Genomic DNA, 23,076 nt, shown 5'->3' with positions numbered 1-23,076 from the left:
TTCTTCTTCACTTGCAAATCCATACAATTGACAGAGTATCATCATCACACACACATACACTCATGTTGAGCAGAGTGACAGACTACTGGCGCAAGCAGACCAAGCTCGCAGGTGTGCAGATCCGAACATCCACCTCTCGCGCGCTTGTGACGACGCTCACGAAAACCACGTCGCTTACTACTCTTGAGCTGTTTTTGGGGGCATTTTTGCTTTGCTAGGGGTCTACTGGGCGCTGGGCGTCGGCGTCTTTGTCTACACTGGATTCAAGGGTTACCGCCTGTAAGTGTGCAGCCCGCGGTTGGCTTGGCGCGACGACCATTCACACATGGTGCTTGTGTGAGAAACTGAGAAACTGAGACACTGGGAAATTGGTGGTGGAAGAGTGGGGTCTGCAGGCGTCCGTCCATCTGTGCTCAGACACGTTCACGCTTGCAATGTACTCACTGTCGAGCTTGATGGACTTGGGTTTAGACACAAATCGCGTAGCAAGGTCGCAGAGACCACGCCAGACAATGTTCAACGCACAAGATGGGAATAACAGCGCGAGATTGAATGAAAACACAGATGGATTGTACTTTTACAATGAAACACTCAAACATAGCTCCTTTGCAGGTCAAAAAACGCCTCCTTGACACCCAGACATCAGCAGCAATACTCGACGAGCATACACGCTGCTGGTTGTCTGTTATTGGGCAGCAGCGTCCAACTCGGCCAAAAGCCGCGTTCCTGTGTTTATTGGCAAATTCAAAGTGAGCTGCAAAAAGCGACGCTTTCCCCACAATCGCATGAACAACATACGCAAATCGTTATAGTATCGGCGACGGCACGGATCAACAGCGCGAAGACGGTCCAGGCTGGTTAGAATTTCCTCGCGGTGGGCGCGCATGTCGATGGCGTGCATCAACAACAACGATGTCAGAATGGCCCCTAGACACGCACAAATAGCATGAGCATGCACAAAAAGAGTCAGAAAACCGAGACCAGCCTCTAACAACCATCCAACAACAGACACACGCACATTTGCTGTCGGGCTCGAGCTCCAATAACTCGCGGAATGCGCCCAACTCGGACTCGAGAACTTCACGCGTGCCTGGCGAGAGTTGGTGGGTGGTCTTTGAGGATGTAGTGTCGGCGAGTGCGACGTTCTTGCCTGCGGCGAGGAAAGCGGAGACCGTTGGCAACCAAATTTTACAGAACAACGAGAGCAGCAGAAGCGCACCTTTGCCAAGCAACCACCGGTAGTAAAACCAAGCGCTCTGATCTTCTGGCTCTGTAAAGCACGCGGATTGTACCATATCAAACTCTGATCGGACGTCAGGAGCGCCTGTGAGTTGGTGTCGACAAAAAAACAAATCGCAAAAAAAACGATCCAACAGTGCAGCTACCTTTGTGAAGTTGGCTCTCCAGAATCGTCGAAGAGTCCGCTTGATCTGCAAAAATCATGGGGAGCAGCTTGCTGCGGTAGTGCCAGGCGCTGTAGTTGGAAAAGTTTTGCTCAATCTTTGCGGTGGTAAACTCAAACTCGGATTTCAACGAAACCGAGGCACAGCGTGCGACGTGGCGACGATAGTCCCAGCAATGAACTTTACAGAGAGAATAGACATCTCAAGGTGAGGATCAAGAGGACCCCCAAATGGGAACACCTGCTATCTTACAGTTTCGCGAGTCGCGATTGAGAAATTGACTCGTCAGATCCAGCTCGTTCTTCCAATCGGGCTTTGGCGCTTGTTCCAACAGCCTACCACGCACAAAGTAAGCAAGCCGAGAGAGTGAGCACAAAACCCCAAACGCAGCAGAGGAGCCAAACTTTTGTTGTCGAATGGTTACCATCGTCGATGATTCCACAGCCAATAGCACTTTGGGTTTGTTGCAATGCAGCCTTCGAGGAAGGTGAGCTCTGCCTTGCATTCGTCTTGCACATTGCAATCCCTACAACAACGTTGTTTCCGATAGTTTCGTTGAGCTTTTCACCAATTTCCAATGCAACACACCAAAAGGTTCCAAACTCGTTCCTCCCTCCCCAAATAGTCAGTCGATTCGAGCCCTCTTCAACTTCCGACGGCAGATCAAGCAATCTGCATCATTCACGTACGTCTGCAAAAACCTTTTGAGCATAATGCATCGACGGTAATTCCAGAGCGTGTAAATCTCGGGACTGCGCGACAGGAGCTCTCTCGTCAATGCAAACGCCTCGTCATCGTACTCCTTGGCTTGGTACTAGAAATATCGAATGCCCAAAATAAAAAAAAATTGCAGATTGAAGTGCATGTGAGTATGAGGATGAGTACGCGTACAAGTCTGAGTGAGTTAGCATTGGCGTTTCCCAAAACCCTCAGCTGGGCTCGCCCGTCCTTCTGCCCTTTTCTCCTTCTTCGTGCCTCGCATCCAATTCACTATGCCTTTCTGTGGTACCTTGGCAAAGACGCGCGCGTTGAGCTGCTGGAACAAGGCGAGCTTCTTGCTGCGCTCCTTCTGCTTGGCTTCCTCAACCTCGGCAGCGGACTTGACGCGGCTCCGACCGTGCTAATTCAGGCGAGGAGGAGATGGTGATGATGACGGGAATTGTTGGGTGGTTGGGTGGTTGGGTGGTTGGGTGGTCACAAAGCGCAATGGGGGTCGGTCAGCTCAGAATGCGCTCAGCGTTCGGTTTCAAGCAGATGACAGAAGCGCGTACCATTGGGACTCAATTGGTGATGAGGAAAAAAAAAAAAAAGACTGATTTGGGTTTTGAGGAGAAAGTGGGAATGGTTGCACGGCAGTGGTTTTTGGAAGATGGAAACAGAGCCAAAGCTGAATGCAGAACGAGCTCGTAAAGCTCGCAACGAGTTGGATTCCGAGTAAGGAGCATTCGCTGATCAAAGTGCCAGCGGTTGCGGCAATTCGTGTTGCTCTGGGGCTGTTCGAACGTTGACTAAAAATTCGCGCTTGTACAAAAAACAACAACAACAAAAACGCATGAAATCACAACAACAAGGCGCCGAGAAGCCCACATCAAGCCGTCGCGGTCGCGGATGTAGTAGCATCATCAGCGGTCTTGTCTTCTTCCAATCGTGGCCTTGTGCGGCGTGTCTCTTCCTCGTCGTTCTCGCTGGCCTCGGCTTCCGACGCGGTCCGCTTGGACTTGTCTCTATTCATCCCAAAGCGCAATGGATGAGCAATCTGGTCTCCAAACCCCTCTCAAACAAAACACTCAACAAAACAGATACAAAACAGCACCACCTCTCTTCCCTTCCCCCCATCCTCCCCCAACAATCAAAGTCCATACTCGGGGAGCTGGAAAAAGTTCATGGCTTCGAGACGCCAGTTCTTCTTCGAGTCTGCGCCCTCGTAGTGCTGCTGAATGCGATGGTACTGTCGAGAGAAAAAGTAGAGCAGGTTGTCGTAGCGACCGTCATAGGGCGTGCGCGTAAAGCGCTCGTGCAGCAGGCGGAAAAAGTGGTGAATGGCCTCGATGGTGGCGAGGTAGGTGGCTGGCTTGTCCTTCTGGTGCCGCCAGAAGCGCGACGTCTCGCTGGTAAACTTGATGCGCGGGATGCCTGCCAGCGCGGGGTTGGAGTTGACGCCGTGCGCTTGGTTCCAGGTCGAGTCGATGAACATGACACGGCCGCCCTTCTCGACAAAGTCGTCTGGCAGGTCCTCGAACGTCAGTGCGTCCTTGCTTGGGAAGACGAGCACAGTGCGAGTTGGGTCAATGTCTTCCGGCACGGCGGGATGCTCGTAGATTGCAGTCTGGTGCGGCGCAATGATGGCTGCGTGAATAGCAGTGCTCTTTGAGTTTGCCTCGCCCCTTTGGTGCAGTAAGTAAGTGCATGAACAAATCAAACAAACAAACAACAGAAGTGAGCTTCGTTGCTCATGCTTCTGTCATGCTTTGATGTCGATATACTTGCTCAACCCCAATGAACAAGCGCTTGCTTACTTGTGCTTGATAATGTCCAAACGCAATGGAAGCTCGACGTTCGGCAGCGTTCGCTCGGCTGCGCATCCAAGCATTCAATAAGAACACACAAGTCAAAACATGCTCCAAACTGTGAGTGATTCATTTGACTTGAGCTTGAAGCTCGCTGAAGAAACGGGGTTCGGGGGTGGCTCGCTCCTCGTGGGCGAAGGGGACGGGGATTGGACCTGGACCCCCTTCCCCCCCCTTGGCCCCGGCCAGCTCGCGACCACCCAACTCGTGTGCCACTCAAGAAGGAGAGTCAGTCGAGGCGTGGTGTTACCGAGCGGGATGCGGCAATCAAAGCAGAAGAAGAGGCGCTTGTGCTGGCACTTTGGGCAGGCGACGCGGCCAGCTCGCTCTGCTGCGTACAGCGGCTCGTGCGACGCAATCTTGAGGTCCTGGAACGGAGACCAGTCGGGGAACTTTTCGAGCTCGGGTGCGGCGGCGACGGAAGTCGAGGTCGAGGTCGATTCAGACATCAGTCGAGGGCGAAACGAAGAAGACTGGAAGTGGCATCTCAGTCCCTGAGAGAAACAAAATAATAGGAAAAAAGAAAATAAGAGAAGGACAGAGAAGGACCAACGTCGGCAATTGGCACTGGAGCTGCTCTAGCGGTTACTGCAATCCAAGCGAAGAAGTTCCGAAGCTGCGAGCTGTTGCATTTTAGCCTGTGCGTTTCGAGGCTGTTTTGTCCCGTACAATGAAGGCTGAGAGTAAAAGCCTGCATGAACCCTGTAGAGATGTTTCACTTTAATTTCCAAATACGAACAGACGGGCGTTCTCCACGCACACGTACTCCAAAGATTTGCGCTAGAAATATCCAACATAAAGCGATTCAAACAACACATCTCGAGAAGACTTGCTGGCTCGAACTTGAACCTGCCAACCCGCGCGCATTCGTCGGATGACAGGATGATTGGCTGGCAGGATTGTCACAAGGTCGAGGTTCGAATCGACAAGGGTCGGTTTCACCGAGCATTCATATCGAACAGCGCCTTGCTCATCTCGAACAATCAAATCAAAGCCGCTGCTGCCGTTGCTGCCGTAAAGTGGACGACTGTCCCGAAACACATTAATTGCTTTCACACGGATTGAATTCCCATTAACGCCTTGAGGCAGTGTGACGTTCAGAATATAGGCGGGGCTATCATCATAAAAATGCAATCGCTTGGTGTGCTGCACGCCTTGCCAGTAGTGCGCATTGTCCATAATGAGCTCAGCAATCTCGGCTGGTAGTGCGGGCAGCGCTGCCGATTGATCCTCAAGCGCCAGTCCGCTGCTTAGCAAGTGGAACACGTTCTGAAGATCTTCGGCAGTTGCTAATCGTCGCGAAAGTAAGGAGAACATACGAGGATGCATCTGCTGGTCGATGCTATGCAAGCAAGGTGAATAAGCACTCAGCAGGGCGTTGGAGGAGCAGTCATCTTCGGGCAACAAACCTACTTAAGGTCAAGCAGAGTATGGCTGACTTGACGCGCTTCACCAAGCGCTTGAAGACCAGCATTTCCAATGCAATTGAGTCGCAGACTATCACTTGAAGGGTGAGCAAGGTATGGCTGACACTGGCTCAATGAGCGAGACCAGCAAAGCAAAGTGCGCAGCAACTGACTCAACATAAGCCAGCGTCGTGTTCACTTTGAGTGCCTCAGCAATTGCCAGCGCTCCAGCATCGCTAATCTGATTCTGGTACAGACTGTTCATCCCCTCCATCAGTGAGCACAATGAATGCCCTTTGTAGGATCACTCACTCACTCGCAAGCATTCGTGGAAGTGAGCTGTCTTACCCGAGCCTAGTCAGCGTCTTGTTCACTTTGAGTGTCTCAGCAATGGCCTGCGCTCCAGCATCGCCAATCTGATTCCAGCCCAAACTATCCGTCCTCTCCATCGGTGAGTGCTCTTCATGCTCGGCAGGATCTCCCCCCCCCGCCCACTTCCATGCGTCAAGCAAAGCGCACAACAACTTACTCGATATAAGCCAGTGCTGTGTTCACCTTGAGTGCCTCAGCAATCATCGCCGCTGCAGAATCGTCAATCTGATTATGCGCCAGACTGCCCGTCCCCTCCGTCAGCGAGCGCTCCTAATCCCTACCACTCGATCACTCACTCACATGCATCAGTCAATAAGATTTGGCTTACCCGAGCGAAGTCGCCGTCGTGTTCACCTTGAGTGCCTCGGCAAAGATTTGCACTTCAGTATTGCTAATCTGATTCCTATCAACGCTGATCCCTCCATTTCGTCAGTACAAGCTTGCCACACTGTTCCAATAAACTCGAGATTCCTCTCACGCGAGATGCTTCCTCGCATTCTTGACTTGGTCGTACAGCTCGCGCTGTCTCTTCCTCATGCTCCGAGTGAACTGCATCTTCTCAAAACTGTTGAACAAGGACTGACACCTTCCCCAAAAGCAGACTCAACTCCATTTCTGAGTCTTGATTCTTTCCATATTCATGCTCGATATTCGTGTTCACAGTTGACGAGTGAAAAATCAAACAGCGAGAGGGAAAAAAAGAGACAGACCGTTTTTGCTCGTTGCTCTTTTGATAGGCGTTTGAGCTGTGGTGAACTCGATGAGAAGTGTCAGTCAAATGTGTTTCAGATCGAGGAAGGACAAGTAACACATCAGCTTGCTCAGAGGCAAGTCTCCCAAAACCAAAACATTCTGAGCGTCCAGTTCCAATAACCGTCACCATCGCGAGACTGTCCTCCTTCCCTCCCTCGCGCCTTGCATCGATGTAGACAAAGCACCGGCTCACGCACATTTTTGATCGCGGATGAAACAAACAACAAAAAGCAGTGTCTGAGAAACTCAAATCTGCACAAATCTCAGTCTCACTTTTTTTTTTTTTTTTTTTTTTTTTTTTGCAATATGGACGTTCCTGCTTCTGGCTCGGGATCGGGCTCAGAGGAGCGCGTCTTCAACTTTGGCGTGTACAAGTACACCAAGCTCAAGTCTGCTCAGCGTCGCATTCTGCAGATCGATTTCCAGTCGCGCGTCCTGTGCAACATTAAGCGAGGAAACCGCGACAAACGGTTTGAATTCAACCAAAGTAAAACACAATGCAATTCTTTACAAAAAAAAAAAAAAAAAAAAAAAAAAAAAAACAACCATGAATCTCTGAAGCTACCAAAACTTAACCACGCGCAGTGAACTCGTCGTATCGAAATTGCTGGTTTTTAAACGCCAATTCGAATTGCTGCGGTTTTTCTTCTTCTTTGTTTGTTTGTTGTTCTCGTTTCTTTCTTTTCCGCCCTTGTCACGCTCTCCATTGCCATTTGGCGCCCCCCGTCCATGCATTTATGCAATCATCGTCATTCTCATGGGCAGGTCCGGGTTTCGGGTTTCGGGTCTCGCTGCTGCTGCTGCGGAGTGGTGCTCTGGTAGCTCAAATCCTCGCTCTACGCTCTCTTTCTCTCTCTCTCTATCTCTCTCTTTCCTTCGCCATCGACCGACAATGCAAATGCTCGAGGTTTGCGTTTGTCCATCAGGCATTGGAACACACGCTGCGAATGAACCTTCATGAAGACCAAAATCCAAATGCACTCCTGGTATAACCTCGACCACTCACTTCGCGCTTCCTTCCCCCTTCTGTCTGCAACAGTCGAAAGCTGCGAATGCGAAGATGGCCTCCGATTCACCATCAACTTTGTCAACCACGAGCCGTCAGAGTACGACGCGGACTCGATCGAGGAGAAGATTCGCATCTCGCGACTCATCAACTACATTGTCACCAAGACCAAGCAGTCGGAGCAAACATCGCAGGGCGTCGACCTGGCGTCCCAGTCGTTTGCTGTGGACGGCGAGGACGGCGAGGAGGGCCCGTCCAGCTCCCAAGGGGTCGAGGTCAACTACTCGACGGCCGATCTCATGAACCAAGCTCGCAACGTCATTATGGAGGGCGAGGTGGAAAAGCGTGGCCACTCGGCCTCGATGATGTTCTGGGCCCGGCGTTGGCTCAAAATCAGCGAGGGCGAAGTCGCCTACTTTAAAATGGACGATCGCGAGAACGCGCTCAACATTGTCCCGCTGGACTTGCGCTCGGTCACCTTTTCGCGCTTGCCCAACGGCTTTGTCATCCACACCAGCAAGAAGCAGTTTAGCTTCCGCGTGCTCAATCTCACCGACAAGCCGATCGCGGCGGTCGAGCAAGAGCGCGACGCGTGGTACGCCGCCTTGCTCAGGGCATCGTCCGTGACGGCAGGTGCCTCCGAGTTTTCGGGCAGCATTGCCTCGCAGCTTGCCGGTCTCACCATGACCATGCAGCAGCAATTGAACGACCTCCGCTCGCAATTGTCCTCCCGCAAGGACGAGGTCTCGCTCGGAAAGCTCGAGAATGTGTTTGCACTGACAGACAAGCTCAATGACTTTATCCACTCGACATCCAACGCGAGAGGCGGCAAAAACACTTCCGCTTCTGGCGGCGGCTCTGGTGCGTTGTCGTCGGGAGGCGGTCTCAGTTCGGCTTTGGGGTCGGCCATGGGGCGCCTTGGGCGTGGCAACCAAGGGAGCAGCAACGCACCTGGAGGAGACAGCATGCACGGTGGTAGCAAGAGTGGGTTTGGGGACTCGAGCAACAACGACGGTGGTTTTGGCGGATTTGGTGGACCGCCGCCGCCGCCACCTGGCATGATGGGTGGTGGCGATGGCGACTTTGGCGACTTTGGTGGCCCTCCTCCTCCGCCCCCGCCCATGGGCGGGTTTGGTGGTGCACCACCGCCGCCGCCACCGCCTGGTATGGGTGGCAACAATGCCGGACTGCCACCCAAGCGCGTCATCAAGCCGTCGACCAAGATGCGGCCGTTGCACTGGACCAAGGTTCCGCCCATGAAGATTGCCACAACCGTGTGGGAGGGTGTGAACGAGGAGGCGCTCAAGTTTGACGAGATGGCGCTTGAAGAGACGTTCGGCCTGGACGCCAAGGCCGACACCAAGCTCAAGCGCAAAGACCGCCCCGAGGTCAAAACGCTGCTCGATGGCAAGCGTGGCCAAAACATTGGCATCTTCCTCAGTGGCTACAAGGGTTCCTTGTCAGAGTTGCCAAAGATGCTGTGCATGATCACGGACGGTCTGCCGCTCGAACATGTTATAGCCTTCAAGCGCTTTGCGCCGACTCCGGAGGAAATTGAGGCGTACAAAAACTACAAGGATAACAAGGCCGAACTGGCTCCTGCGGATCAGTTTTTGATGCAGCTGATTGAGATTCCCAACCTGAATGCTCGTTTGGACTTGCTCTTTACGCTGCGCGAGTTTCCCGACCGCCTCGCCGATGTGGAGCCCGAAATCCAAATGACGCTGGCCGCATGCAAGGACTTGCTGGCCAGCAAGGAGTTTGAGGAGGTGTTGCAGTACTTGCTCGCCATGGGCAACTATCTGAACGGCTCCACTCCGCGCGGTGGCGCCTACGGTTTCAAGCTCAACACCCTGATGAAAATCAACGAGGTCCACGGCGCCGATCGCAAGTACACTCTTGTTGATTTCCTGCTCGAGACGCTCCAAAAGCAGAATCCCGCGTTGGTCGAATTTACCAAGAATTTGGCCAGTGTGCAACTCGCTGCTCAACGTAAGAGCTGAAGAGATGGATTTTTTGAAGAGAAGGGAGAAGGGAGAAGGGAAGGGGAGGCGGGGGGTGCTGCCGAGAACACGTCTTTTCGAAGCCTCATTCTTCTTCAACAGTCTCCGTCAAGGGCATCTCTGCGGAAGGCGAGCTGCTCAAGAAAGATCTCGAGAAGATTCGCCGCAATGCGGATGCCCTCAAGATTACAGATACCTCCACTGCATTTGAGCGCAAGTTCCAGACGGATTTGCTTGTGCGTTCATCATTTATAGCGGGGGGGGGGGCGATTTGTTGCATGCGGTGCGGTGATCATTCTTGGTCCTGATTTGATTTCGCCTTTGTGTGCACAGAGCTTCCTCGAATTCCATGAAACCAAGCTCGAGACTCTTTCAGCAGAATGCGTTCAGATGAACCGCCTGTTTAAAGAAGTGCTGGTCAAGTTCGGAGAGACCAACACGACGGACAGCGAAGAGGTCTTTAGCACCATCAACTACTTTGCAACGCGCTTTACCACTGCGCTCGAGGCTCGAACTGGGCGCGATCTGGCTGCCGAAAAGGCCAAAAACCGCGCTTCCATCATGCCGACGCAAGCACAGTCACCTCAGTCGACCAAGGAACGCGAAACTCCAGAATGGGCCCGAAATTCATCGCAGGTATGGTTTTGTGTTTTGGTCAGTCTACTGTTGAAGAACTGGAGGGATGCCTGCAGCGTCCTGATTCGTCCGTATTTTTTTTTTTGTAAATCTCTGCAGCGAAGTTCGGCAGCCACAGACTCCTCGCAGTCGACCATTCCGTCAAGCAACCGTAACAGTATTCTGAATGTAAGCGATGTGCTTTGGGGGTTTGTTTTGTTTTGGCGGCATTCCTTTTTCACCGTGCAATTGCTCGTACGCTTTGTTTGTTTCCCCCCCCCCTCGATTTTCTCATTCATCAGCAGAACAACCCGAACAACAACCCTGCCTCGACCAGCACGGCAGCACCCGCCTCGCCATTCGCTGCCAACACGTTCAAGAAGCGTGATCGACCGATGATGGGCTACCTGGAAAAGCTATCGGGTGGCAAGCACATTCGTCCAAAGTGGGATCGCCGCTGGTTTGAGCTGCAGGACGGCTACATGCACTATTTCAAGAAGCGTGACGGCAAGGCGGTCGGTAGCGTCCACGTCAAGGGTTGTCCGCTCAGCATCGATCCCAAAAACGGCAAGATGCTTTTCATAGAAACGCCAGAGCGCCAATGGCAGCTCCGCGCAGACACTGAAGCTGACGCCCGCGACTGGTACGAAGCTCTTGGTGCCAACGTCTAACAGAGTGCGCTGTGCACGATGTTGCGCTGGTGTGTATTTCTGCGTTGTGTTGTGCTGTGCTGTTCTTCTTGTGTGAATCATCCTCCCCTTTTCTTCTTGTGAATCTACCTTTGTATTGCAACCGAATTCGTTCAATCCAGCTGGAGATCAACACCCGATTCCAGTATTCTCAGACAAAGCCCTTGCTTGAGTTTGTTCAAAACTCTGTGTGCAGTAGTTTTTTATTTTATTATTATTATTCCTTCAAACTCAAGCCTTGATCCACTCACTTTTTGCTTCTTTAACGTCTTGTTGCATTGCAACCTGTCAACCTGAGCTGTTCAGCTCGCGGCTCGCTCAGTTTGCGCAATGTGGAAGACGCAGCGGGTTGTGCTGCTGATCGACACGTCGCCGGTCGCAGCCGCGCTCGCCACGACGCCGCATCGCTACGGCAGCGTGCCCAAGACAGGTTCAGTCTCCGTTGTCCAGGTCGATGCACAGCACGGCGGCGAAGGCGGCGGCGGCGAAGACTCGCTCGCGTCTCAAGCAGGACCGTTTCCCGCCATTTTCAACGCGCGCCCGCTGCTTGCCCAAGACAAGCTCCATCAAGACGCGAGGACTGCAACTGTCACACACGATGTGGCTGAAACCCATCGGAACCACCACTGGGCTGCTGCGTCCGCTGCTGCTCATGGTTCTGATCGTCCAAGCGCCAGCTCGATACTCGACGTGGACGTGGAGCCGGATGAGACATCCAGCCACCATCAGAACCATCGCCACGAGCATCATCGATCGAGAGAAGGACAGACAACACTGGGACAGACGGACGACTCGGACGATGTTGGGTCGGATGGAAGTCTGCTCTTGCTGAAACACTCGCCGCGTCGCAGTCCGCGAGCATCGGCGCAAGCCAGTGCTCCCAATCGTGATCCGTTGGTATCCAGCAAGCAGGCCATGCGAGCGTCTGGCTTGAACCGGCCTCGCAATCGGCGTGGCGCCTACGAGGACGAGACTGGCTGGGATGCGTCCGAGTCTGTCTTTGAACGTGTCGCAGCAGCAGACAAGCAGTCCTCGGCCCAGCCGGTCGGTACGCTGCCGCGGTCTCCTCGAATCGTCACTGGACGTGGTCGGCTTGCTCACGGCGAGGCTGGTTTTGCCCAGTCGGCCAGCTACGAAGCAAAGTCGCGGCGCGCATCGGCGCCAAGCTACGAGTGGTCATCCCACCATCAAGACTCGCCAACCGTAGCCATGTCACCAAACGAGCCAAAACCAACGTACGGCGACATGCTGCGTGCGAGGCACTTGTCGACCTCGTCGATTCCTGGGTCTTTAAGCGAGACTGGTTTGGATGTGCGAGTCGACTTGCTGGGCGGGTCAACCCTACCTCTACCAGCATCCAACCTCACTCGGGCCGATATGCGTGCGTACGTATCATCGACGCTTGACATGGTCGCTACCCTTGAATCTGTCACCCCCAAAACCCTCCCGACCTGGGCTGCCGACTATTGCTCGTTAATCGAAGCCGTGATTGTCAAAACGCTCGTCCATCTCCACGCGAATGCCATCCATGTCGCGAGCTTGAGTGCACCTACCAGCTCGGCACCCAAGACCAGCACCTTTTCGTATTCGGCCAAGGCGCACTCCGCCTCAAACTCGCGTCCATTTCTCTGGGGCGTCAAATTCTTCAACAGCAGTCGGTCGGACTTGGCCAACCTCGACCGCCACGTATTTAATGAGCTCTCGAGCACCAGCATCAGCGAGGTGGCTTCCGAACTGCGCGAGCAGATGGCGCTGTCACTCTCGTTGTTGCGAACGTCCTCCCAGCACAGCGCGACGCTGGCATTCTTACTAGCACAACCGGCCACCTCCAGCAGTGGAAAAACTGCAAGTATTCAAACTGAATCAGCTCAACATCACGTGCCGCTGACTCCTGTGACTGATGGAAATGCTTCCAGCGGCGGCATTGCCTTTGGTGCTCAGGCTGCTGGAGGTGGTGGTGGCGTCGAGCTGGGCCGAACCAGGAGTTTGACAGGAGGCCGACGGAGCGCTGCTACGGCGCGTTCAAACACTCCAAACCCGACAACATCCGCATACTCTCGTTCCGACTACAGCGAGGTCACCCCGGCCTCCGCTTCCGCGCTTCGCTGCGTTGCGACCGCCCTGAAGGAGGTGTTGAGCGACTTCCAATGGAACCCCCAACATTTGGAATCGCCTGTAAAGTCTGGACCCGCTCCCGTGACTGCGACCAAGTTGTGGCAGCGGCCGTTCAACGCGCTCGAATCGGCGCGCAATGTCGTCCTGTTGCTCCGTCCGTGTCCTTCCTCCCTCCACGAGATGGGCGACGCGTTGGACATGCCTTCGCCCATGGATGAGCTGTTTGTGCCCACTACCGCGGAGGCGCTCAAGTCTACCCAAGCGCCGTACTTGGCGTCAATCAACGCCTCCGTCAAGGCTGACTTGGCACTGTCGCAAATTGCACAAAAATGGAAGGAGCAGTGCCTTGCGCTGTTTTGGGTTGATGTGCGGGCCTCAGTGAACTCGGTCAGTAGTTGCCGGTGGTTTTTTTTGTCTCTCTCGCTTTTTGGTTGTTGGTGTGGTTGTCGCAAATCACTCAACTAAACCCACTCGTCGACTCTTCGTTCTTGTGTGAATTGATGTTGTCTGCACCACCAGGGCCTCGGGTTTGTTTCTGCTCCTGCTCGACATTCGTTGCAGCACCTCTGCCGAACGACGCACGGTGCGATTCTCCCGTCCGCCATTCTGCTCGGTGGGCCGCAGCCTGCTTTGCCATTCTCGATGCGATTGAACGCACTGCTTGCTCTCAAAGATCTCGAGTATTTCAAGGCACTGCACCCGATACACACACAGACATCCGCCGCAGTTGATGCCCGCCCCGACGACGGCGACGGTACGGTAACTACCTGTTCTACAGCGGAAATGGGCAACGACCCGCCCGTCTTTCAGTCACTGTGTCTTGAACCGTGGTATCCGTTTTCAGGCGCATCCATTCCGGCAACCAGTCTTGCCTGGCTGCAATCCATCGCGGCAAGTCACCATCGTGGCCAGAGTGATGCTGGCGACCGGCCTCATCGAGATCTCATTCGACAGCCATCCTTGATGATGCGAAAGTACGCCGAAATTTCGCTGCTCGAGTATCACGAGAGCACAGTCAAGCTTAACTCGACCAAGCCGCTGGGTTTGCGGTCGATGCTTGCTGCAGACCATGCTTCCTCGAGTCAACCTTCCTCGACACCTCGAAAGCCAGCATCGTCGCCCATTCGCATGCGTAGCTCGCCGTTTCGTGCTCCGACTGGCTGGTCGGCTTTAGCGCCGTTGATTTCGGCAGCCACTTCGACCCGCGACTTGGTGCAACTCGTGACACGAGCCACGCGCGAAGTTCCCGTTGTTGATTTTGCGCTTTCCGCTTTGCCGGCAGCCGTTGAAAATGCACACGGCGGAGCGGCACTGCTACAGGCGTACCTGACTCAGATGGTTTCGGTTGCCACGCCTGATTCCAAGCGACGCAAGTAAGCATCCGTGTGCTTTTTTTGTTGGTTTTTTGGTTTGTGCGTCTTTGCTTGACTTGTTGTGGAGTTGCTGGTTTCTGATTTCTGACTTGTGAAACTGCTTGCGTTTGTGAAACTGCTTGCGCCCTCTTTCGCAGCATTCAAGCGGATATCGTGGCTCGCTTTGAGCTCTGCCGTGTCAACACGCTGCCGGATCCAATTCCTCAAACAGAGCTGATACCGCTCGAGAAGAGCCTGGCGTCGCTGTCGATCTTGTTGTCCCGCGAGCGGGGCGGCCTGGCGCGCTTTCTCGAATCGTGTTTGGTTGCGCGTCATCTCCTCGTCTACCCCATCACGCTTCGTGGCTTGTTTGATGCGTACGAGCTGATCATTCCTCCTGCCCTCATTGCACCAGAAGTCGACGAGGCGCCTTCTCCAGCGGCTGCAGCACCGTCGCCCACCGCACCTATGGACGTGGCCGCCACTGCGATTCAGATTGTTGGTGCGCCCGAGATGGCCATGCTACCCACGTCCGCAACCATCACGTCAGCCACCGCGACTGTGGTCGGCGCGTCAACTACTACTACTGTTCCAAAGTTCACTCTTCCAGCAGCGGTGGCGGGCTCTTCCTCCAAGGCAGCAGCAGCAGCAGCGGCAGCGGCAGCAGCAGCAACAGGGCTTGTCGCTTCTAAATCCGCCACACCCAAACCTAATCGTGTCATTTCCCGCGGGCCTGCCACGTTGATTGATGTTCCGACCAACACAAGCCGCCAGCAATCCTCCAAGCAGCAGCGAGCCCCAGCATCGCGCTTTGGGACAAAGTCAAAGTATCTGTCATCGGACTCGACGGCAGCCAAGCAACTCGAAGCTCAGACGCGGTACGTGTTCTCCATGCCGACGCAAGCAGCTGCAACAGCAACTGCACCAGCGAGTCAGCCCGTCGCTGCTGCTTCCTCTGGGTCGGGTGTTGGTCGCGCCACAACCACCACCGCCGCCCTCGCAATGTCTCCTGTCCAACCTTTCAAGCGGAATGCTGGCGAAGTCGATCACTCCGCCTCTTCCTCCTCTGGCACGCATGCAACGCATCCCGGCAAGCGACCTCGGCTTGCTTCTGGCGACGAGGTGACTGCCCAAGACACACCGGTCAAGAATCAAGGCGATGGCGCTCGCGATGCCTCTGGTGGTGCTGCTGCTGCCGGACTTGGAAGGATTGCGCTCGAAACACCGGTCAAGATGCTTCGTACATTGTCTCGCCAACTGGGGCCTGTCGACGGCAGCGGCATCGGAGCGTCTGGCCTGGTCGTGAACGCAACCATTCCGCCCTCGGCCGCACCAGTCACGGCTGCAGTCTCGTTTCTTGCAGGGGCTCCTGTTGCTGCACGGCGTCCTAGCGCGGCGGTCGGGCGGCCTGCTGCGAATATCAATCCACCTGAACCAGATGGTTCAGCAGCCGTCGCATCAACCTCGTTCAACGGAGCAGTTTCACGACCTACCTTCGCTGAGCACGACCCAACAGCTGCGGCATTGCATGTCGACCCCTCTCCGCAGCGCACATCGCCAAGGTCACCCATCCGTCCTGCGCTCAAATCCCGGCGAGCACTTCAGTGGTGAAAAAAAAAAAAAAACAAAAAAAAAAAAAAAAAAACAAGCTTTTGTGCTCCATTAAATAAATATAAAAGGCAACATGAAGCAAAAAAAAGTCGAAATGAACACAAACAACCAGCGTTGTATTGAAAAAAAAGTGATTGCAAACTCTGCAAAGCCACAAACAATAAGACACCAACGAAACAAAATAGTACAAACTAGTTGCCGGCCTTCTTCTGGAAGTCCTTAAACCACGCAGGCTTTTCAGATTCGTCGCCTGGAGCGGGTTGAGACTTGTCTGCAACGGCAGCGGGCTTTGGCGGAAGCTTATCAGGAGGACCGGACGGGGCCTTGTTGACGAGCGCCGCGGGCTTGGCGACCAGCGCTGGCGGCTTTGCAGTGCTGGCTGCAGTAGTGGACGAGGCAGATGTTGTCGAAGAGCCGACCAAGTTGCTGGGCTTGGCAGGGAGCTGGCTTGGAGGGGTTGGGCCGCTCGCGTTCCCGAGAGTAGGCTTTTTCAATCCGGCAATGCTGGGCGGTGCTGCCGTGCTGTTGCTGTCATTCGCCGCGGCACCAAACACAGAGCGTCGCTGGTTGACCGTGGTCGGCGGCGTTGATTCCACGGGGAGAGAGGTCTGTCGGCTCAGCGAGCTCGCAGCAGGGCCAGCTTGCGATGAAGCAGCAAGGTTCGGCTTTGGCACGTTTGGAATTGGCGGGGCAAAGGCTGGGGAGGGGCTCGCGCCGCTCGGAGAGGACGACGAAGCCGTCGGCGAGGAGGAAGTCGTGGACGAGGCGTTGCTCACGGACGATCGCGCAGCGGCTTTGGGCTTGACAAGGAGTGTACGCCCATTTCCAGTCACACCCGCGAGACCCTCGGCTTCCAATTCGGCACGCTCTTGATCCGCGCGCTCGGATCGTTCGCGCTCGCGCTGAATTTCCAAGCTGGCGGCAGACGTGGGAGTGTTGGCAGACTTTTGGGGCAAAGCGTACACGGCAGCCGGGTCGAGGGGCGCTTTGACCGTTGTCTGCGCAGGCCTGGCGTTGTTGACGCTGACCGAGCCAAGCTTTGGTCGGAACTGCGTTGTTGTGACGCCGCGTGCAGGGGGCGGGAAGGCCGGCTTACCGCCGCTATTCGAGCGATCGCGCTGAGACGCAGTATCGGACTCGAGCAGTGCCGCAACAGATGCGAGAGTGATGGATCCGCCTTCCGCGGTAGTCGTCGTCGCCGCCGTCGTCGTCGTTGTCGCGGTCGTCGCCGTCGGAGCCATCGACTTGCTCAACGGCGGCAGCGGTGGCGCGGTATGTGACTCGGCATACGCCTTCAACTGGACCTGACGCATGCGCTCGGCACGCTCCTTGTCAGCCTGCGAAGGGCCGCTGTCGCCGGAGGTCTCGGCGCTGGAAGACACCGCACGAGGCGCAGGCTTGCTTGGGGCACGCGAGTCGATCGATTCGTAGATGGGATCTGCCACCGAAGCGGCCTCAACGGCAACTGGATCGTACTGGTGGGTGTCCGAGTTGGGTTGGGCGGGGTTGGCGCCGTCAGCAGACGAAGTTGAATCCTGAAACACGCGCGCGCACACACACACACACACACACACACACACACACACACACACACACACACACACACACACACACACACACACACACACAGAGCAATGCACAAAGCAATGCGCATTCTGAGCTTGTTTTGGACACACACAAATCACCAGCCAAGACGAGAGCGCAAGTGTCGCTTACATCAATCCACACATAAGTCAAGGGCACCAGGCCAGTGTTGCCATTGTGCTGTGCAATGCACCAGCCCTCCGCATCCTCAATCTCGGTCGAGATCAAAATGATGGTATCGCCCTCCGAGAACGACAGCTCGTCCTCGCGCTGCGCAATGTAATCATACAAGGCAATGGCAGTGACCTTGGTTTCCAGTTCGTTCTGAGCAAGCGAGCAGCACAGAGCGGTCAGCATGCTGCTTTAGTGCTTTTTCGCAAAAAAGTGCCGACATTGCGCATCCTTCCATACCAAACTGATCGACGAGTCAGCAGCGCTCGAGAGGGTCTCCAGCGCCATCTTGAGCTTACGTGCAACATCGGGATCCTGTTCAATCGTGTTCAACACAATGCAGAAGAAAAAATACACGAATGAGCTTTCGCAATGCATGCTGTGGTAATTGGAGCAAAAAAAAAAAAAAAAAAAAAAAAAAGTCGACGTCCTGGCGTACCTCAGACAACGGCGAGGTGCTAACAACTGCTGCAAAGTTGCCTTCGAGGAAGTGATGAAGCACGGCTGCATGTCGCGCCAGATCCACAGAGCCCAGGTCGGCCTTCGGCTCGACTCCACTGGGCACAAGCTAAGAGCAAGCGAACAATAAATGCAAGTAGCAGACGGTGGGAAAGGGCAGGAAAGGCGGTGAGAGAACTGAACCAACACACACACATTCAAAAAGGAAACCCGGCAAAAAAAAATCATACCGAAATCATCGTGATGCACTGCTTCATCTTGTCCAGGTTTGCCGCAATGAATTCGTTCATGTCGACCATGAATGGCTCTTTGGCGCCAAACTCGACGAGGTTGCCCAGATTTTGAAGCGTCTTGGCAATCAAGGTCAACGTGCGAGCAGTGTGCTCTTCCGGGTGCGCTGGTGTGCAGAGGAGCAAGATCAGCAGATCAGCACTCGGCTTGGCAAAAGGGGGCTTTGGTCACCAACTTTTCAAAGCAACAGCAGGACATACTCGGCATCATGTCAAAGAGCTTGGGGTTGAGAATCGCCGGGCACATGAAGCGCAAGAAGAAGAAACCGCTATTTCGCAAGATCAAGCGTTCTCCAATCAGCATTCCGCAACTGTCGAGTGGAACGGCAACGACAATGAAAGCAAGAAAAAAAAGCAAAGCAAATTACCTGACAGCGGTGTACTGGCTGACCGAATCAGCCCCAAACTTGTTGTTAGTGAAGGTGGTGATGGCACGGAAGACAGCGCGCAACGCCCTGATTCACGCAAGCCAAAAATTTGTGTGAGCAAGCAGCCGTGTGCACGTCACACCAATCCCAACAGGACGAGGACTGTGAACGTACATTGGGCAGCTATCAAGCGAGTGCAGAATGGCATCCCAGGTGTGATTCATGAAAACAAGCAAACGACGCCAGTTTTGCTTGAGATCGTTCGGGTTGGACACTCGGGTGGGATCAACCTGATGATGATCATACAAGCGCAAAACAATGAAGATTCGCCACGAAGCACTATGGGCAAAAGCCCCCCAAAACCTTTTGCAGTACGTACCTCCGCGGCAGTCTTGGAATCGTAGATGCTCTTGATGACCGACGACAACGTATTGTGCAAATACTTCATGCCCACGAGTTTCATGAACTGAACAAGCACAACAGAGAAAAAAAAACGGAAAACAAATGAATGGTGAGGAGACTGTATGTCGATAACAGGCAACACGAGTCTGAACTGGGAGAAACTCACCTGATCAATCGTCTTGGTGGCAAGCGAGTTGCCTCGGAAGATAATGTTGGGGTCGTCTGTCGAGGCAATCTCGTCCTTGATGAGACGGACGATGAATTGCTGGACTCGATCGCTTCCATGGGCAATTTGAATGAGCGTCCGCGCGAGATTCTCGCGGTCTGCTGCAGGAATCACGGTGCTGAGCGAGGTGATGAACGTGGGCTCGTCGAGGAGATCGAGCATAGGCTGGTACGATGCGAGCGGCTTGATCAGCTGGTCGGAGAACTTGATGCGGGCGCGCAAAGACGCCTCAAAGCCAATGCTGCTTGCCTCAGTAAAGACGTTGATCCAATCTTCAAAAACTGAATCGGATGACAGGGAGGAAATCGGCACGCTGACCACGCCAACTTCCGTGTCCTTCGGATTGAAGCCGAACGCGCTGCCCAAGTCGCGCTTGCTATTCATGATGACAATTTCGAGATTGCCGACCGACGCAGGAACCTCACTGATAATTTGGGGGAGCAAGTGAATACAGAGACCAAAAAAGTCAGAAAAACAGTGAAAACGACGCGCAAACAATGTTGGTGTATGTGTTTGTGCGTGAGTGGCCCGGGGGAGGAGGAGTTCAAAACAAGAACGTACTCAAAGAAGAACTCTTCACTCCAGAATGGGGCGTTGGTATCCTTTCGGGTTTGGGTTCGAGCCTGAAGCTCCGAATCCAACCGAACGAGACAGTAGAGATCGCCGCTCTTGCTCAGTTTCTTGGCTTCGATGACACGGAGATGAAGACTGGTGACGTGACGAGAGACCAGCTCGCGTCGCGTAAACTTTTGGCCGATTGAAATGTTCAGGAGTTTGTTGAGCCACTCCCGACGTTCGTTGTCGTCCTCGGCCTGGAAGTAGAGGGTGTCGTCATTCGAAATGATTTGGAAGCAATTAGGTCTGCCAAACAAGGACTCGTCGACTGGTCGAACTGTGCGATCACCGCTGGAAATGGACACGATCGAGCGAGGTTTGGTCGACTATTCCACCAAGGAACAAAAGTACAAAAGCAAGCGTGAGAACCCATTCTGGCGAGAAGATAAAACAAGCCTTCGACCCCAATTGGCGCTTACATCTTCAGAATCAAACAGATAGAGGAGTTGCTGATCATTCATGAGCACCAGGAATTGCTGACGCCAACGGTCGGCTGCTTCGCCACGCTTGTGCACAAAGAGGCGTCCCTTCTTGCTTGGGTAGAGGAGTGACATGACGGATACGCTACGATCTCCAGCCTGGAAGCAGAAAGTGTCAAAAAACAAAAGGAAGCCAAACAAACAATAAATAATGAGAACAATTCAGGGACTTGCAAACAAACACAAAATCAACGACAAGTTTACCGTGTTGCTGATGAACTCTTCCATGTCAACATGGATGTCAATGCTTGAAACAGCCCTGGCAAACCGCTCGGACAAGGTGGCCAGGCGTTGGAAACGGTCCTCAATCACGTCTTTCATCGTGACGAAAGTGTCCCTCACAGCACGGCATCGCTCCTCTTCGACATGTTGGCACAACTGTAGGAAAGGGCGACACCATTAGCCATTCAAGAACCGCCGCGAATGTGGATGAAAGAAGAATCGGCCAAGAGCAACCAGAGCAACCAAAAAAACAAAACCCCGCATACCGCCAAAATGTCGGGCATTCGATGCTGGAAAAACACTTCTTGTTGCTTTTTGCACTCGGACTCCTTTTGATTGAACTGCTTGAGAGCAGTGTTGGCCTTTTCCAACGCAGCGTCAGCCTTGCCTTTGAGCTGAAAACAAAACAAAAAAAAAAAAAAAAAAAAAGCACCGGGCGAAACAAACATCAGTCGCAGAAAACGTGCACCAAATCGCTCCGCTACAACAAGACAACAGCCAGACAAAGACCGCTGAAAAGGACTGATGCCGTACTTTTGAAACGTCCTTTTCCTTGCTCATATGGTTGTTCTTGGATTCCTCGTGCTTGGCCACGATTTCGTCCGACTCCTTGCGCAACCCATCATAGACCGACTTGACCTTCTTGAGCGCAGTGTACGATTCTTGCAACTCCTTTGAATCGCGTTGGCCGTCTTGCACGAGCTGGGTCGCGATTCAAAACACAAAGCAGCAAAGTCAGAGGTGTGCCGCCGTCAAACTGATCCATCACTACACCTCTACAGCAGCAACAGACAATCACGGCGGTACCTGTTTGCGCTGCGTCTCGAGATCCTTGAGACGTGCTTGCAAAGGGTCTGCCGCTCGGTGTCCCAGCTCGGCGGCAAGATGCTCCTGCACCATCGCTGCCTGGTGCGCCTCCTCGAGCACGCTGTACCAGGTGCCGAGAACAGACCTACCGACCACCACGAATCCCTCGAGGGGTGAGTATTCGTAGTTGCTCGGTTTCATTCTGTTCTTTTTCGTTTTCGTTCGTTTTACCCAAACAAATCCGTTTCCTCGCCACCCTGAAGAGCGACGCGCTTGTCTGCTGGAACCGTGTCCTTCATTTGCACGCACAGCTTGCCTTAATCATCAGCAGAGTGTTTGAATTTGTACAAAAAAAAACCAAATCATAGGTGAGCATTGAATGGTTGGTTGTAACAGGGTTGAGATTGGACTGTAAACCAAGATGGGGTCGAGCTGACAAAGACACAGTTCAGCGTCCCTCGCACAGGGGGGGGGGGGCGTCATGCGGGCTCAGAGCACATTACGAAATGGAAGTGCATTGTGGGAAGTCCGGAACCGCATACGCAACGACGTGCAGCAACACCGCAGCGAGATTTGAACAGGAACAAACAACCAGAGGTGGAGAAGCGTTGTGGGGAGAGGGAGAGAGGGAGCCCCAAACCACAGCACAACGATGATGAACAAAGGATGAACCAACGTACTGAGTGCCTTGGCGTACTCGGACTCGATGGCCTGGCGCTTGCGGATGAACGAGACGACGTCGCGGGCCATGGCGAGGCCGTCCTCAGTGTACTTGCACACATTGTCAAAGTTGTGCTGGACCCCACCACCACCACCACCATGACAAGCGCCAGTTAGTTAATGTGTGGATTTGAATGGATTGACAGTGTGAGAGAGTGTGTGTGAGTGAGTGCGTTGAGGGTTTCGGGTCGGCTTGGGAACTGTTTGTTGAAGGGGAAACCCGCAAAACGAAAGAAAGACCATCTCCGACACTCGACACTGGAGTCCTCCAAACAAATCCAAACGAGACATTCGTGTTTGTTGATGACGATTCGCATTTGTTGTCGTTAGCAAAGTGAAGGGAAAGTGAAGGGAAAGTGAAGAGAATGAACGAAGAGGGGAAAGAAGGGGAAAAAATGATCCGCTTTTGCATTGCGGCAAAAGGAATAAAAAAAAAAATAAAGTAAAAATAAAGTAAAAATAAAGTAACGATTGAAAGTGGAAAACGAGAACCACGAGACGAGGTCGATTGGAGAGTGAGCAGAACGAAGAGGGAAGTGAATGAGGGGGAGGGAGGAAGAGGAGGCGGGAGGGAGGGAGAGAAGAGAGAGAAGGGGAGCGACGTACCACAAGCGACTTTGCAAACGTCAAAACCATTGGAAAAAAAAAAAAGAAAAAAAAAAAGAATGAATGAATGAATGAATGAATGAAAGATCGAACAGAAGTGATACAAAGGGAAAAAGATATGGCGTATCATTGGGGAAGAAGGAGGGCGGGGGTGGGGTGGGGGTTGGGGAGCTGCAATGCGAAACAAGGAAAGAAAAGAAAAGCAGCTTTTGGAGTTCTGAGGAAGGATTTGAAA

The 23,076-nt window shown here is 53.6% G+C and overlaps 6 protein-coding genes across 6 annotated transcripts; 2 read left to right on the top strand and 4 right to left on the bottom strand.

The window, feature by feature from the left end:
• Positions 1–548: 548 nt before the first annotated feature.
• CAOG_07689 (geranylgeranyltransferase type II) lies at positions 549–2,725 on the bottom strand. The gene is made up of 10 exons (XM_004343513.2): positions 2,675–2,725; positions 2,413–2,523; positions 2,093–2,217; positions 1,828–1,929; positions 1,656–1,738; positions 1,386–1,583; positions 1,220–1,303; positions 1,019–1,150; positions 799–927; positions 549–726 (listed from the first exon to the last, which is right to left on the bottom strand). Exons 1-10 carry the CDS (start codon positions 2,675–2,677, stop codon positions 686–688), a joined length of 1,008 nt encoding a protein of 335 aa, XP_004343563.2. The 5' UTR covers positions 2,678–2,725; the 3' UTR covers positions 549–685.
• A 171-nt stretch (positions 2,726–2,896) lies between these two features.
• Positions 2,897–4,434, bottom strand: CAOG_07688 (hypothetical protein). Its single transcript, XM_004343512.2, has 4 exons — positions 4,221–4,434; positions 3,920–3,977; positions 3,266–3,787; positions 2,897–3,127 (listed from the first exon to the last, which is right to left on the bottom strand). Exons 1-4 carry the CDS (start codon positions 4,417–4,419, stop codon positions 2,992–2,994), a joined length of 915 nt encoding a protein of 304 aa, XP_004343562.1. The 5' UTR covers positions 4,420–4,434; the 3' UTR covers positions 2,897–2,991.
• Positions 4,435–4,674: 240 nt separating this feature from the next.
• On the bottom strand, positions 4,675–6,318 carry CAOG_07687 (hypothetical protein). Its single transcript, XM_004343511.2, has 7 exons — positions 6,227–6,318; positions 6,077–6,160; positions 5,906–5,989; positions 5,725–5,808; positions 5,550–5,633; positions 5,384–5,467; positions 4,675–5,312 (listed from the first exon to the last, which is right to left on the bottom strand). The coding sequence occupies exons 1-7, from the start codon at positions 6,301–6,303 to the stop codon at positions 4,751–4,753; spliced, it is 1,059 nt and encodes a 352-aa protein (XP_004343561.2). The 5' UTR covers positions 6,304–6,318; the 3' UTR covers positions 4,675–4,750.
• A 489-nt stretch (positions 6,319–6,807) lies between these two features.
• CAOG_07686 (hypothetical protein) lies at positions 6,808–11,009 on the top strand (the record flags this gene model as incomplete). The annotated part of the gene is made up of 6 exons (XM_004343510.2): positions 6,808–6,988; positions 7,541–9,499; positions 9,613–9,746; positions 9,844–10,146; positions 10,246–10,314; positions 10,428–11,009. 6 exons carry the CDS (start codon positions 6,808–6,810, stop codon positions 10,794–10,796), a joined length of 3,015 nt encoding a protein of 1,004 aa, XP_004343560.1. The 3' UTR covers positions 10,797–11,009.
• Positions 11,010–11,080: 71 nt separating this feature from the next.
• Positions 11,081–15,892, top strand: CAOG_07685 (hypothetical protein; the record flags this gene model as incomplete). Its single annotated transcript, XM_004343509.2, has 3 exons — positions 11,081–13,316; positions 13,449–14,302; positions 14,440–15,892. Exons 1-3 carry the CDS (start codon positions 11,145–11,147, stop codon positions 15,890–15,892), a joined length of 4,479 nt encoding a protein of 1,492 aa, XP_004343559.2. The 5' UTR covers positions 11,081–11,144.
• A 108-nt stretch (positions 15,893–16,000) lies between these two features.
• CAOG_07684 (hypothetical protein) lies at positions 16,001–22,882 on the bottom strand. The gene is made up of 19 exons (XM_004343508.2): positions 22,842–22,882; positions 22,196–22,310; positions 21,747–21,831; positions 21,516–21,660; positions 21,243–21,410; positions 20,975–21,103; positions 20,691–20,864; positions 20,427–20,585; positions 19,954–20,333; positions 19,333–19,816; positions 19,144–19,230; positions 18,939–19,054; positions 18,765–18,851; positions 18,598–18,665; positions 18,337–18,503; positions 18,087–18,215; positions 17,888–17,962; positions 17,609–17,800; positions 16,001–17,427 (listed from the first exon to the last, which is right to left on the bottom strand). Exons 1-19 carry the CDS (start codon positions 22,869–22,871, stop codon positions 16,084–16,086), a joined length of 4,134 nt encoding a protein of 1,377 aa, XP_004343558.1. The 5' UTR covers positions 22,872–22,882; the 3' UTR covers positions 16,001–16,083.
• Between the last annotated feature and the right edge of the window lie 194 nt (positions 22,883–23,076).

Source organism: Capsaspora owczarzaki (genome assembly GCF_000151315.2).
Source record: "Capsaspora owczarzaki ATCC 30864 unplaced genomic scaffold supercont2.14, whole genome shotgun sequence".
Classification (NCBI taxonomy): domain Eukaryota; class Filasterea; order Ministeriida; family Capsasporidae; genus Capsaspora; species Capsaspora owczarzaki.
The sequence above is the reverse complement of the archived record's forward strand: the minus strand, read 5'-3'. Positions and strand labels throughout refer to the sequence as shown.